This window comes from Leiobunum rupestre, chromosome 9 (assembly GCF_980474605.1).
Source record: "Leiobunum rupestre chromosome 9, qqLeiRupe1.1.hap1, whole genome shotgun sequence".
NCBI lineage: Eukaryota > Metazoa > Arthropoda > Arachnida > Opiliones > Sclerosomatidae > Leiobunum > Leiobunum rupestre.
The window spans coordinates 23,450,465-23,466,669 of record NC_143392.1 but is presented as its reverse complement, the minus strand read 5'-3'; the positions used below and the strand labels follow the sequence as shown (position 1 = coordinate 23,466,669).

At 40.0% G+C, this 16,205-nt stretch overlaps 1 protein-coding gene across 1 annotated transcript in view; it reads right to left on the bottom strand.

Moving 5' to 3' along the window:
- The window catches only part of LOC149926913 (uncharacterized), a 28,980-nt gene that overhangs the window by 3,858 nt on the left and 8,917 nt on the right, over nucleotides 1-16,205 (bottom strand). Inside the window, exons 2-8 of the mRNA XM_090158698.1 lie at nucleotides 13,997-15,289; nucleotides 13,254-13,445; nucleotides 11,988-12,098; nucleotides 8,155-8,280; nucleotides 7,911-8,080; nucleotides 322-364; nucleotides 112-236 (exon numbers count right to left, since the gene is read on the bottom strand). Coding sequence (XP_090014824.1) covers nucleotides 112-236; nucleotides 322-364; nucleotides 7,911-8,080; nucleotides 8,155-8,280; nucleotides 11,988-12,098; nucleotides 13,254-13,445; nucleotides 13,997-15,142 — 1,913 coding nt within the window. The 5' untranslated portion in view covers nucleotides 15,143-15,289. The remainder of the gene's footprint in view (nucleotides 1-111; nucleotides 237-321; nucleotides 365-7,910; nucleotides 8,081-8,154; nucleotides 8,281-11,987; nucleotides 12,099-13,253; nucleotides 13,446-13,996; nucleotides 15,290-16,205) is intronic.

The window sequence follows — 16,205 nt, the reverse complement described above, 5'->3', positions numbered from 1 at the left end:
AGCAATTAGCCCCGCGGCCCAGGAGATCCAGAGAGAGTCTATCGAGGAAGTATATCATTATACAATAGAGCGGAGCATTGTTTATGGTAATTTTGTAGCCTTTTTTCTTACTTCTCGCTTTCAGCCGAATGATCGTCAGCCTCTTCTTCCTTTTGCTGAAATTCTTCTTGCATTTTTTTGAAGCTCTCCAACATTTCTCGCTGATGCCTCAGGGAACTTTTTACCAGGTGCAACAGCTATACAATGTCACGATAAAAGATATATACGTATATTTTAAATGTTACTTAGAAGAAATTCTTTTCTTTTACGGTATATACTTACGTCTCTAAACATTTTCCTGCCATCGGAATTTTCGTTTCTGGAACTGCGAAAGGGGAAAAATGATTGCTTGTAATTTAGATTTTTAGGTCCATTAAAACGTCGTCTTAATAGCGGCGATATTACAGTTTCAAATTGAAGGAGAGATTGTAATAAGCTTTACAAAAATCCTAAAGGTGGTTACTACGAACTTCTTGGTTAGCGTTGTAGTTTAGTTTACCGGGCATGACCGAGTTTCAATAACAAGGAGCTCGAGAACAAGAGAATTCCGTTGCTTTCCCGATAATTAAACGTTTTTTTAGAGAAAAACGTAGGATCGACTCTTATTGGATAATTCAACTGAACTTCTTACAAAAATATAGATTATTTATAAAGTTTATAATATCTAGAGCAAAAACACGAGAACCACCAATGGTCTAGAGAGTGAGTAGTAAAAACGCGAACAAGTAAAGAGACCAAGAAGTGGGGGAGAAAACTAAGCTTTAATGGGGAAAAATATAAAGCTTAGTTTTCTCCCCCACTTCTTGGTCTCTTTACTTGTTCGCGTTTTTACTACTTATAATATCTAGAATGTATTTGTTTATACTTGGAAAATATACTTCGAGCTTAGGAAATATAGCGCTATCTGCCTTAATATCAGTCAACTAATTATGTGAAGAAATAGCAGACGACTTTTGAATTTCTATGTTTTTCGGTGGAACTTTCAGCTGTTGTGCAGAGATAATTTTGAACGAGCAGACAGCTTTCATATTCATTTTAAAAATCGGTCGGTAGGTGGTGATACTTATGACCAAAATTTAAACTAAGCACGAAGCCTATACCGCCATGATGACCGAGTATCGTGTATTATAAAAAAGGGAAGAGGCGGAAGACGTCAGTTTTAGGGAACCAATGAAATGGCGGGCTGATAGAATTTGTTTAGGGAGGAGGAGCTTACTGTTCGAGCGTGAAGGGGATTCGGAACAACGCTAAAAATAGTCCCTATACCTAAACATATACATTCTTGATAATATCATAAGTAACATAATACCCCTAAGTATGACATTTTAAGCCTTGCTCATGCACTTTTTAGTTCCACATCTATATGTATATATAGAGTGGGACTATTGTTTTCGTTAGAATGTTGTGAAGTGTCGGCGTCGGCGTCGTCGTCGTCCACATTTGCAACATCTTCCATATCTTTTGAACGGGGTGACATAACCCCACCGTTTTTTCTAAGAATGCTTAATATGGTTGCCACTATCTGCACAACCAAGTTTCACGGATTAAATTTAGTTAGCGGCGCTTTGCCAGCCCCTTCTATCCGACCCCCTTAGTTACTTCTAAAAAAAATACGCAGTCTTATTTTAAAAATACGCAGTCTTGTAATTTTGGATACGATTGACTTTTAAATTCCGTTTAAGTTTTAATCTATATAACCGCTATACATCTACAATGTGCGCACGTTTCAGCTCTGTCGTGGGAATAGGGGGCGCAAAAGCCCCACTTTTCCGATTGTGGCCGTTGATTTACGCACGCTGATTATTACCCAACTGAGTGACTTAAAAATTTAATTTCTTTTTTAAATTACGTATTTACTTTAGCTCTAATGGTTTGCCAGGTTTCGGTGCCCTAGAAAAATTAGGGGCCCTTGGGCGCCGCATAAACCACATTCCCGCTGACGTTCGTATTTGCCTTACGCAGAGTGCGTGATTTACGTATCGAAGCCGCGTATGGCCAGAAGAAACAAATAAGTGTGACACTTAGAGTGCGTGATTTACGTATCGAAGCCGCGTATGGCCAGAAGAAACAAATAAGTGTGACACTTAGAGTGCGTGATTTACATATCGAAGCCGCGTATGGCCAGAAGTAACAAATAAGTGTGACACTTGCTTATCGAAGCCGCGTATGGCCTCAAATAACAAATAAGTTTGGCACTTACTTAACGGAGCCGTGTATGGCCAACGCTATTCGGGTGCGATTTGAGATATAACTTTGAAACTGGATGTAGTTATTAGGATGGGATTGCAGATATTTTACCAGACTTCATTTTAATTTAACCAAGGCTTAGCTTGTTTTAGACTAATTTTGACGCTATTCGGGTGCGATTTGAGATATAACTTTGAAACTGGATGTAGTTATTAGGATGGTCATTGCGGATATTTTAATAGACTTAATTTTAATTTAACCAAGGCTTAGCTTGTTTTGGCCTAATTTTAACGCTATTCGAGTTCGATTTGAGATATAACTTTGAAACTGGATGTAGTTATTAGGATGGTCATTGCGGATATTTTAATAGACTTAATTTTAATTTAACCAAGGCTTAGCTTGTTTTGGCCTAATTTTAACGCTATTCGAGTGCGATTTGAGATATCACTTTGAAACTGGATGTAGTTATTAGGATGGTCATTGCTGATATTTTACCAGACTTAATTGTAATTTAACCAAGGCTTAGCTTGTTTTGGCCTAATTTTAACGCTATTCGCGTGCGATTTGAAACTTGATGAAGGTATTAGGATAGGTATTGCGGATATTTTACCAGACTTAATTTTAAATTAACGAAGGCTTAGTATTTTTACGCAGTCTTGACTGGATTTGAGATACGGGGCTCAAACTTTTTATACATTTAAGAAGCTGAAGTCTGACCCTATGTTTAACTCTTTTAACGCGCGCCAAGGGTTAGTGAGCGTATGCGAATTTTCTTCGTAGTTCCTAGTGGATTTGAGATACGGAGCTCAAACTTACAATACAGATAAAGAAGCTTACGTCTGACGTAATGCTTAACCTTTTGACACGCGCCAAGGCTTAGAGAATAATTAATTAATTCATCCATGTGGAACTAATATTACGGCCTTGGCCGACTCGTTCTTACTACATCCTTTCTTCACCAAAGATAAATCAGTAAAACTCTGTAACCCGGAAGTTTAACCCTCTTTGTGATTTGAACCATAGTGAGACTAAAGGCCCAAAACACACATACGGTTCGCAAGCGATTTCGCCAGCGAAATTTCGCGCGCGAAGGCTATGTGTGCATCCGCCTTTAATACGCATTAGGCCTAAAAAAGGTGGTGCCAAATTCCCGGAATATCACGTTAACGAAAGTTGGGTTCGATTAATTAGAAAACAATTTGGCGTCACTGTGAAAAAGGGATGTAGTAAAAAATTTCCTAATGTCATACTTAGAGGTATTAAGTTATTTATGATGATATATTATTCCGTAAGTTTTAAATTTTCATTTCTTCACATACAAAACGTTAACTAAGAATTATTAACGACACGGACTCTAAACCGAACACCACGCTAGCTCTCAGTAAAGAGTAAACTATTCCTTAGAGATATATTACTTGTGTTGTTATTTTTCCGGAAAAATTTCCAGAAAAGTTTCCGCAAATCGGAAAAATAAATAAATTTAAACATAAATTACTTTTTAAGGGTTTTTAATGTTTAACTTTTTATCGATATAAAATGTCTAATATAAGTAAACATACTACAAAACATAAATAGTGTTACATTGATATTCAGTTTAAACTAGTCTAGAGGTTTAGCTTTACTTTTAGATTTGAAAAAAAAAGAGGCGAAAATGACGCTTTATTTAAATTTGCAAACCATATATTAGACTTATCATGGAATGAAAACTTTTTAAATGTTTTTCGGAAAAATACGGAAAATTTGCCGACTTACAACACTATACAGGGTGTCTCCATTTGATCGGCCCAGGAATTTTTCTCAAAATCTATACTTTCTAGAAATGTGAAGCAAGTTTTAGAGCATACTCGAAAACCGTTGAAGGAATTGGTATGGTGAAAATTGGACATTTCGTCACTGAAATAATTGGTCGTGAAAAACAAACAAAATTGAAACTTTTCGTCTACCACGTAGCTTTCAAAAACCAACACTTCTAAAACAATGAAAAATTTCACGAATTTTCAGAAATTTACAAATAACAACGATCTCTCCCGAGAGAGTACATACTGAAAATTTCACATTTCTAGAAAGTATAGTTTTTGAGAAAAATGCCTGGGCCGATCAAATGCAGACATCCTGTATATTCCTATGAAAATAAATTATATATTTATGATTTTACGTTTTGTTTAAGAGTAAAATTATTCATCAGGTCAGCTCAGATTGAAATCACTGGTTGAAGACATTGTAACATCATGGTCACGTACCCCTAACATATTATTTTTTATATTTTATACATAGTTCCGTGTTGAACTATTTTCTTGTTCGATTGTTTTTCTTTTAAAGGGAAATAAAAGTGGTGTGGGGAAAACTACACGGCAGAAACTGCTTAAACCGCACCGTGACACTGTCGAAAGGGGGAAGCTGTGGAAGGATCTAGTTCTAAGAGAGTTCACCAGTGGCGCTGGTGTTCTCCGCTAAAAGTAAATCTTCGTAGACACGGTGCAGTTTGAGCAGATTCTGCGTTTTAGTTTCCGAAGCTTTGGTTGTCCTTTAAAAGTAATTTGGTTTAGTTAAAGCTAAATCCAGACAAGCTGAAATTGGGCATGTAGTATTTGACATAACAAAAAATACATTTAAAGTTTCCTCCGCCATTTTCCAATATGGCCGCTGTTTCATGAAAATTTATTAAATATTATATCTTTGCAACATAATTCGTTAATATTATCATTTCTGCAGGGGAAAAAATTTCGGATGACAATTTTTCATGAAATGGTCGCCATATTGAATAATGGCGTCAAAGCAACGCTATTATCCAATATGGCGCACTTTTAATGAAAAATTGTTCAAAACTATATTTTGAGACCGGAATTCGCAAAAATTGCAATGACAACGGGAAATACATCTTTTTAATAAAGGAAAAAAGTATCGGGGATGCAATAGTTAAAGTTTGGATACCATCTTGGAAAATGGCCGACTATTAAATGATTTTTACCTCTCCGAGGAGACAAAGTCCCCTAGGAGGGGTTATACAACGACCGTGTCTGTCTGTGGGTGGGTCTGTGGGTGGGTCTGTGGGTGTGTCTGTGGGTGGGTCTGTGGGTGTGTCTGTCTGTCAGGACTGCGAACGCGTTCGCATTTTCGGTGCAAAGTGTAATCACTGCGTACGCAGTTTCTCAAAGGGTTGGCAAAACCACCGTGTGACGGTGAGCGTTAATGGATGCATTTGCGGTTTGGTTTGGATGGTGTTTTTTCGCTCACCGTCGTAACGGTTTGGTATATTACGTTTTTGTAATGTTTATGCGTAGGTTGTGAGTGTTGAGTTTGTTGTGTTTGTGTTCTGATGGTTGTGCATGTTGAGTCTGTTGTGTTTATATGGGCGTTTTCTCTCCAACTTCTTCTTAATGACTTTGGGACGGACCGAGTGCTGAGTGTAATGCTACCTCTCAACGTCCAATGGCAGGGTTTCCACCAGTTGTACACGGTATTCGTCTTAGTATCAATTTGCGATCGCATCGGGCGGGATTTGAACCCGAGACCTCCTGATTGACAGGCGGACGTTCTACCACAGAACCACCGACACTTGTTACGCCTTATTGAAAATTAGACCTTCAGCTTTATCGGAAGCGTATTTAATAAAGTACGAAATTTTGGTTTAATTGAAATAGAATTGAAATTAGAATTATTGCATCGAAGAAATTCTAATTTAGCGTTTCTCTATTGATTAAAAACAAATGCGCCACCCAGGATTCGAACCCAGACCATTCGGCTTGGCAGTCGAGCGCTCTACCACAGAACCACCGATAGCTGCTTAGATTCACTGAAATTAAGACAGGCATCGTAAGCATAATAGGTAATAAAGTCTTTTTTTATTAATGAATTTATGAAGGCCTAATCTGGTATTTTTTAAAGGTTAAATCTTGTTTTAGCGCAGTCAGCCGAGATTAGAGGGTTAAAGGGTAGACCCTGTGGGTGGTCCACTTTCTTAACGACCTATATATAGTTCTGTTAATTCAAAGGAGATAATTTAACGTTAATTGCTTTAAAAGCTGGCGGTTAGTCAAGTGGCTCTCTGTGCTTTGTTGATGGTAAGGTTTTTGCTTCTTGTAAATACATTTGGTGTGGATATTTGGATATCTACGATTTCTAACGCAGTCAATGATTTCTTGGGTGTGCGAGTCATTATATGATATTGGAAATTGGACGGCATTGGTCTTTTTCATGTGGTATGCGTCACAACGTCAACAGGAAGTGAACGAGTCGTCCACTACCAGATATCTACGGTATCTTCATCAAGGGCGAGTGTTGAAATAAAATGAGCGTTAAAGATGCGGCAAGTATTTCGTAAGCGAGTAATTCCAAAAAGCCTCTGTAGATATTTCATTAAAATTTGCTTCGTATTATATTTAACTGATAAACTTGTTCTGTAAAAGGGTTTAATTCAATTGTGCATTGTTATAGTACGTCTAACTTACTGTTGTAACTACTTAACTTATGATATTCTGAATAAATTAAAATTGGTCGTTTCGTCTCAATTATTTTAATTATAATTAAAATTTTATACCGGGCGGGATAGAAATGGGTTAATATTTTTAACAAATAACTCTAAATTGCGGAGATATATCTTTAAGGGTTATCTCGAGAAATTAATACCACTAGGGACAATTCTTCCGAGGAGAGGTATATTTTGGCTTGCCAACTTGTTTAAAATCACTACTGCTATAAAAGGATCACTTCAAGTTTAAAGAGCTCTGCTATAAAATAATAGGACTTTAGACTGACTAGATAGTTGACTAACCTTGTTAGCAAACCGTTAAATAATTCATAAATAGAGCCCCCTAGAGTACCCAGGAACTATTTAAAAAGATAAGAAAGATATATTGGACAGAAAGCCCGTTTAAATTGGTCAGAATTCCCGTTATGTTAAAAATGTTTTTTTCCAAAGGACGCTTTATTAAGAGTTTTTGGCGTAAAATATAACACGTATTAAGCTATAAATTATCCATTTCTTACACTTTTAGAGTGGCATGCATTTGAAGAATATTTATATACAGAAGTGGCTTTGAAATGTCCGTTTCGGATAAGTTCTATTCTTGTAGAAATCATTACTGATACAAAAACATAGTTTTAAGAAGTTTTCATGAAACGGTAGCCATAATGATGTCAAACCATGGGCCAAATAACTAACTCATAAGTTTCCATGAGGAGAACGCCATATTGGAATAGTATTTTCCTTCTAATATTATTTTTGGTATTTCTGTTGCCCGATCAAAAACAAGCGACCGATATTTTACTTGTAAAACTACACGTAAGTAATTTATTACGCGTTGGAATTTTTATCTTAAAAAGCCTTTAAGAAACATTCACGAAACTGCCATCCTATTGGAATATGGTGCCCGATATTTTATTGTAGAATTCTGAATTCATTAATAGAATTTATTTATCTTTGGGATTTTAATTTTTACTACTGCCGTTGGAAAAATATAATTTTTATAGAATTTGACCGCCATATTGCAAAATGGCCACTTTTATTATATTTCTGGTTACATAAAATACTGCTTATGTGTCAAATTTCAGCTTAAATCTATTAAACGTATATTTCATATAAATTTCCTCAAACTTGAAAGGTTTCTACACCAACTCAAAATAGTTGACCATGAAATAGGCCTTTGAACATTTAACTATTGTAAGATTAGAATGTGAACACTCACCGATGAATTTCACCCTCCAAGATGCAATGCTCCGTAGCCAATGATATAGTTGCTTCTATAGATAATAAGTATTCCGCGCAGGCTTTAAAGTTATTCCTGATGGCAACATCGTACGGTTTTAAACCAGCTTCATTACGAACAGTAATATCCCCATTCTGTAATAGCAGCTCCTAAAATGAACAAAGAGTTATCAACCAAGTGTTTACGCAACTGCCTTAATGAGATGAAATCACTGGACAATTACCTTTGCACATTGAATATGCCCGTATTTCGCAGCCATGTGTAAAGGGGTGTTGCCATTTACGTCTTTCTGATTCACATCGGTGCCATTTGAGTTTGAATAATTTAATATCCAATTTAAAACCGGAGCCTGAGTGTCACGTTGTTCAAATTTAGTACCAGAGTAAATAGGATTTATTCACACGAGCCAACATTTTTGCCCAACTTTATATGGTGAGCACAAACTATTTTTGGTTTTTTATCTCAAATTTAAACATAAGTACATTCATAAACGAAGCTAGTGTTTATAATAGTGAATTTGGTAAAATTTAACAATAGCTTCCGGTTATTTTTTTTAAATAATTTTTGCGCCAAAGTATGTATAGTGAAGTGCTGAACGTGATGCAATTTTATTTTTTGCCGGAAATGAATATTTAATATTTTAAAAATTAAAAATCAATTAAGCACTACAAAATGGGCCTTAAGAGAACCAACCGAATCATGAATTATGTATTGCCGTCTAACGGCGCGGCACGTTCGCTACCTAACCTAACCTTAATTTGTTTGCTTTACTTCGTCGGCAGCTACCCGTAAGTATGGGGCGCCAAAAGACATTGGTATTTTTACGGACTCATAACTCCTCAACGACAATTCAAAGAGGATTTTAGTTCTAGCTGGGGCCCGACCGAAACAGTCTTCACGGGATTTTAGTTCTAGCTGGGACCCGGCCGAAACAGTCTTCACGGGATTTTAGTACTAGCTAGGACCCGGCCGAAACAGTCTTCACGGGATTTTAGTTCTAGCTGGGGCCCGGCCGAAACAGTCTTCACGGGATTTTAGTTCTAGCTGGGACCCGGCCGAAACAGTCTTCACGGGATTTTAGTTCTAGCTGGGGCCTGGCCGAAACAGTCTTCACGGGATTTTAGTTCTAGCTGGGGCCCGGCCGAAACAGTCTTCACGGGATTTTAGTTCTAGCTGGGGCCCGGCCGAAACAGTCTTCACGGGATTTTAGTTCTAGCTGGGGCCCGGCCGAAACAGTCTTCACAGGATTTTAGTTCTAGCTGGGGCCCGGCCGAAACAGTCTTCACGGGATTTTAGTTCTAGCTGGGGCCTGGCCGAAACAGTCTTCACGGGATTTTAGTTCTAGCTGGGGCCTGGCCGAAACAGTCTTCACGGGATTTTAGTTCTAGCTGGGGCCCGTCCGAAACATAAATAATGTATTTTTGCTCCTGGAAAGATGCCGTGAATCCTGCAACCTACATACACCTATACAACCAATATTTTTCTGCCCAGTCAATTTAGTTGCTGCGCTAGGGGGGTGGGGGAAGGGTTTAGTTTATGACTCAGTCTTCACGGGATTTTAGTTCTAGCTGGGACCCGGCCGAAACAGTCTTCACGGGATTTTAGTTCTAGCTGGGGCCTGGCTGAAACAGTCTTCACGGGATTTTAGTTCTAGCTGGGGCCCGGCCGAAACAGTCTTCACGGGATTTTAGTTCTAGCTGGGGCCCGGCCGAAACAGTCTTCACGGGATTTTAGTTCTAGCTGGGACCCGGCCGAAACAGTCTTCACGGGATTTTAGTTCTAGCTGGGGCCTGGCTGAAACAGTCTTCACGGGATTTTAGTTCTAGCTGGGGCCCGTCCGAAACATAAATAATGTATTTTTGCTCCTGGAAAGGTGCCGTGAATCCTGCAACCTACATACACCTATACAACCAATATTTTTCTGCCCAGTCAATTTAGTTGCTGCGCTAGGGGGGTGGGGGAAGGGTTTAGTTTATGACTCAGTCTTCACGGGATTTTAGTTCTAGCTGGGGCCCGGCCGAAACAGTCTTCACGGGATTTTAGTTCTAGCTGGGACCCGGCCGAAACAGTCTTCACGGGATTTTAGTTCTAGCTGCGGCCTGGCTGAAACAGTCTTCACGGGATTTTAGTTCTAGCTGGGGCCCGTCCGAAACATAAATAATGTATTTTTGCTCCTGGAAAGGTGCCGTGAATCCTGCAACCTACATACACCTATACAACCAATATTTTTCTGCCCATTCAATTTAGTTGCTGCGCTAGGGGGGTGGGGGAAGGGTTTAGTTTATGACTCAGTCTTCACGGGATTTTAGTTCTAGCTGGGGCCCGGCCGAAACAGTCTTCACGGGATTTTAGTTCTAGCTGGGGCCCGGCCGAAACAGTCTTCAAGGGATTTTAGTTCTAGCTGGGGCCTGGCCGAAACAGTCTTCACGGGATTTTAGTTCTAGCTGGGACCCGGCCGAAACAGTCTTCACGGGATTTTAGTTCTAGCTGGGGCCTGGCCGAAACAGTCTTCACGGGATTTAAGTTCTAGCTGGGACCCGGCCGAAACAGTCTTCACGGGATTTTAGTTCTAGCTGGGGCCCGTCCGAAACATAAATAAAGTATTTTTGCTCCTGGAAAGGTGCCGTGAATCCTGCAACCTACATACACCTATACAACCAATATTTTTCTGCCCAGTCAATTTAGTTGCTGCGCTAGGGGGGTGGGGGAAGGGTTTAGTTTATGACTCAGTCTTCACGGGATTTTAGTTCTAGCTGGGGCCCGGCCGAAACAGTCTTCACGGGATTTTAGTTCTAGCTGGGACCCGGCCGAAACAGTCTTCACGGGATTTTAGTTCTAGCTGGGGCCCGGCCGAAACAGTCTTCACGGGCTTTTAGTTCTAGCTGGGACCCGGCCGAAACAGTCTTCACGGGATTTTAGTTCTAGCTGGGGCCTGGCTGAAACAGTCTTCACGGGATTTTAGTTCTAGCTGGGGCCCGTCCGAAACATAAATAATGTATTTTTGCTCCTGGAAAGGTGCCGTGAATCCTGCAACCTACATACACCTATACAACCAATATTTTTCTGCCCATTCAATTTAGTTGCTGCGCTAGGGGGGTGGGGGAAGGGTTTAGTTTATGACTCAGTCTTCACGGGATTTTAGTTCTAGCTGGGGCCCGGCCGAAACAGTCTTCACGGGATTTTAGTACTAGCTGGGACCCGGCCGAAACAGTCTTCACGGGATTTAAGTACTAGCTGGGACCCGGCCGAAACAGTCTTCACGGGATTTTAGTTCTAGCTGGGGCCCATCCGAAACAGTCTTCACGGGATTTTAGTTCTAGCTGGGGCCCGGCCGAAACAGTCTTCACGGGATTTTAGTACTAGCTGGGACCCGGCTATTTCTACCAATGGGAAAGTGGGTGAAAGGTCACGCTTTTTCATGGCCTAATAGAAAATAACGTAAATTTACTTCTGAAAAACACGTAAATTTACTTCTGCAAAATACGTAAATTTACTTCTGCAAAATACGTAAATTTACTTCTGCAAAATACGTAAATTTACTTCTGCAAAATACGTAAATTTACTTATGCAAAATACGTAAATTTACTTCTGCAAAACACGTAAATTTACTTCTGCAAAACACGTAAATTTACTTCTGAAAAACACGTAAATTTACTTCTGAAAAACACGTAAATTTTCTTCTGCAAAATACGTAAATTTACTTCTGCAAAATACGTAAATTTACTTCTGCAAAATACGTAAATTTACTTCTGCAAAACACGTAAATTTACAGTAACAAAATTAATGTTTTAATTTAGTTTTCTCGATAAAAATTATCTTTACCAAAATGAGTAATTTAAATATTCGGAGCTAAGCCTCGGTCATAAAAACTGACCGTTCTTTAAACATTAGTCTAACAGAAGCGTTTATGCTGTCATCACGTGGGAAAACATTTTTGCCCCATTCACACGAAGCAGCTCGGTTTGCGACGCGCGTTGACCAACCATGTTTTGTGAAAATGTTGGCTATTGTGAATATGGTATTATGGTTTTCCTAGGGAAGAATTATGGGTCTTACCTGTCCATATTTGGCAGCGTAATGTAGTAAGCTTCTATTGGTAGAGTCTAGTATGTTTTGCGCTTGCGTTTCTCGTTCAAATAACCACTGAACCACAGAGAGACTTCCAAACTATGATTACATTTTTATTGTTACAAATACGAATCAGAATTTTTTAATTGGTTTAGTTAGGGACCATTTTTAACCGTTTTTGTTCAGGAATTCCTAGGGACTTTCTATTATATATTTCACGAGCGTTAATTTTAAAGTCAAAATTTAGAAAAATTTACAGAAATTTTTCTTTCACTAGTATCAGAAGTTTATAATATATTTCTACGAGATAAGTTTCCATCTAGGTAATTAAAATCAAACACGTACATTTAAATATTCAGGGCTTAACAGGGGTTGCATACACCGCATCACGGTACAAAGATTAGCGCCTAACGATGTAAAATGTTAAAATTATACAACGTTGCGATACATACTTATGATGGTACCGGTTTCAAGGCAATAACTTTAGTAGATGGATACTTTTCTCCTAAAAGATATATTATATACTTCTGATAGTATCCTGAGTTGAAAATACCCAGAGAAAACTTGTTTGAAAAATGGGTTAAAGCATAAGTAACATAATAATTATAAGTATGTCAATTAAGAAATATTATCAATGAACTGATTTTCAGAGCTGTTGCGCGATCAAGGTTTAGTTCACCGCACAGAACCCCCTAGTGTCAAAATATGTCCAACGCAAATTATACTATTACCAAGGACGATAATATATTAACCATTTCGGTAACCAATACGTGATACATATTTTCTATCACAAATCGAATCTCGTTGTTTTTTGTTTACACTCGTAACCCCCGGTCTAAAAACCGGTATGATCTAGCTTCTGAAGTCTGGCGCGGCCAATCAAATAAAATATTATCATTGGTGAATCGATAATTTTATTATTTTTAAATGTTTTTCTGAAAATATTTTTTTAAATTTCGGTATCAGTTAATATCGACTTCGCTTAAGCCGATATTGGCCGATACCGATATTAGAAAAATAGTCTGACATATCGGTGCATCCCTAATTCCGTTGCTAGGCCAAGTCCGATCTGGGCGAGAGTGTCAGACTGTCAGTGTCGTAAGATGTTTCCGTAAAAAAATGAGTATTAAAACCATGGGGAGTGGCATACTTATTGAAGTTATTATGTTACTTATGGGTTGCCAGACCTAGAAATTTTCGCGAGCGAGCCCCGGGGATTTAAGTTACGCCACTGAAACATAATGAGAATCTGACCTTGACAGCCAAAATAACAGGCTTTTGGCCACTTTTATTTTCGTCCTCTAAGCCCTCGGAACTAAACTTATTGCATAGCCACTGAACGCAAGCGAGGTGGTTGTGGGCAGCGCACAGATGCCACAAGCTGTTACCACTATGATCACTGAGGTTCCGTACCAGAGCAGAGTCCATGTCAGTCATACCGTGTTTCTGGAAACAAATACAATTCTTTTTTAAATAAACGACGACCCGAATGAAATAGTTCCGGTTGCTCAATAAGTCTTTCTATAAAATAAGCTACGCTTGCTGAACTTGTTTTTATGTAGCTCATTCGTCACGAAATAGGTAGAATTTCAGACAGGGTAACTCGTCGAATTTATTCTTATGTACAGGGCTTCTCGTAGTAAAACGTCATCGATACGTCACCCGTGACGCAGCAGCAACATCAAAACAATAAGGACAATGTTACTTTATAGAAAAGCCTATTACTAGATTCACGTGGATAGCCAAAAATAAAACTTTAATCCATACTCATGCCGAACTAAGTCAAGTAGGTTGGACATTCACTTTATAAAAGCTGGTTTTCATTTGTTTCGATGACGCATAAAATCGCGGTTAGGCCTAAATTTTTCGCGTCGACGCAAAATATCTCGGTGAGACCTAAAAACCAGATCTTACAAAAAACGATATAAAGAGTAATAACCACATCCATGCTCTATTTATGAATACTTTTTAGCGATTCTCTGAATGTCGAAACTTACCAACATTTCCAAATTGCCCTGTTTGGCCGTTTTGAACAAGGAACGTATCCATTCCGGCATCCGATGTTTCTTGGGGTACCTTTGCAGCGCCTTCCCCGGACTGAACTGTCCGACTCCCCGCCTGCTGGAGGTGTCCGTTTCTTCCAAGACCGACGCGCTCAAACGATCGTGGTTTTTGGTAGTCCCGATGGGTTTGACCCTGGGCCTGTGTCGCGTATCCCAGGGATTATCACTTTCATCCCAGTCCAAACAATCGTCAGAGGAACACTTGTTTTTATTTGGCGTGGTTTTTTGGTTGGCCCGGATGGACGACAGGAAGTCCGCCGCGTCAATTTCGCTGTCCGAGAAGCAGGAACGTCCCGCGTCTCGAGCGGACAGCGACGCCCCGCTCGGCTGATGGTGCTTGGCGTGTCCCTTCAACCCCGCGCCGCCCATGCCCGCGCCTGTCTTGGCCTTTTCGTGGTGATGATGGGCTCTGACCAGTTCGATCCCGGTCGGCGCCCGCGTCACCGAGAAGCGGTTGAAGGTGGGCGCGTTGACCACCGATTTGCTGGAACTTTTAACTTTTTCCTGGTGGTGTTTGACGTGGTGGGAGGCCGACCCCAAACCGGTGGCCCGCACTCCGAATAATTCGTTCGTTTTGTCGCTTCGACGTCCGCCGCCGGAAACGCAAACGTCCGCCGCGCGTTTGTCGCGATGAAAAGCGGCGCTCTCGCGTATCTGCCTGTCATTGGCGCTTTGAAAGGTCGCTTCCTCTTCCCTGGCGTGGCCATGACGGTGCGATTTGTAAGCGGCCTTGGGGAGCCCGTTCAGGCGGTCCAGGTCACCGAGATTGGGGATCTTCTCGAACTCGTTGAGGGGCAGGAAGGGCGGCGAGGAGCCGACGACGTGTCCCCGCTGCTCGCGCTCCAACTCGACGCCTCCCCGGGCCAACTCGCTCAAGGTGTCGATGATGGAGACCGTCTTCAGTTTGGCCGCTTTGGGCATTTGAGCGGGCAGCGACGAGGGGTAGTAGCTGCGCGAGTTGTTGTAGGAGGCGGCTCCCCGGAAGCGCGCGTCCACCAGCAGGTATTCCTCGATCACGCGTTCGGCCGCGCTGGCTGGGAGCTGCTTGTCAGCGCTGCCATTGAGGACGCGAGTGCGCATGACAACCGCGGGATGGCCCCAGCCGCGATCATGGGCTGCCTGCCTCTTCCGCTCCGGTGTCGTCGCGATGTCCGGAGGTGCTCCCTTCTCGACGACGATCCCTCATCTTCCGATCGTCTTCGCTGTCCCCTTTCTGACGCGCTTGATCTGAAAAATACGGAAACAAAACCACCATTTTAATAGGCGATAGCGTAAATTGAAAGGTATACTGGGTAAAATTTCTTTCGAGGAAACCTTTGGGGCGCGTCAAAATTCTAAGAATTCTTCAATTGATAGTGAGAATTCCCACTTCTCAAAATTTTAAAAGTCCTTCTCACAGAAGTGACGTAATCTCTTCTCACGAGTTCTCTTGAGAAGAGTGAGAATGCTTCCGAGCATCACCCTTGGTCGAAAAGGGGGATATTATCAATAAAAATGGCAGCTTATATTCCAGTCAGGTTACTTGATGCTGAAGAAAATAAACATGATTTTTTGTTAAGTTAATTTATAATGTAATATTTCCTTTTAAAGACTTAAGACTAGAACACGTTTTTAACCTAGGCTTTAACTTTAGCGAGATTGTAAACGATGCAGACGACGTGCATGGAATTTAATTACATTAACATAATTATTAACGAATTTTATTGCTTTTACCCAATTTTCATCCAACTTCATAAGGTTTTCCCAATTTTCTGGGGTTTATCCAATTTCATCGAAATTTAATCACATTTACCTAATTTTTTACGAATTTTATTAGGTTTACCCAATTTTGATATTTTAACCCAATTTTTGTCGATTTCAAACAATTTTTTTTAACTTTGCCCAATTTAACTTAAAATTATCTCAATATTACTATATTCGTGTATTATATATTGAAATTTTACCAAAATTTGGTAAAATTTAGCCAAAATTGCAAAATTTATCAATTTGGGTAAGTTTTGAAAATTTTCACAGATACTACTTAAGTGTGAAACCGAAAAATTTACATACTTTTTTAAATAGAGATTTTTTGGTTTGAGAGGTTTAAAACATTTTCGGTTGCCATGGGAAAAACTAAAGCCCATTGCAACTTTTCCCTTTGGGA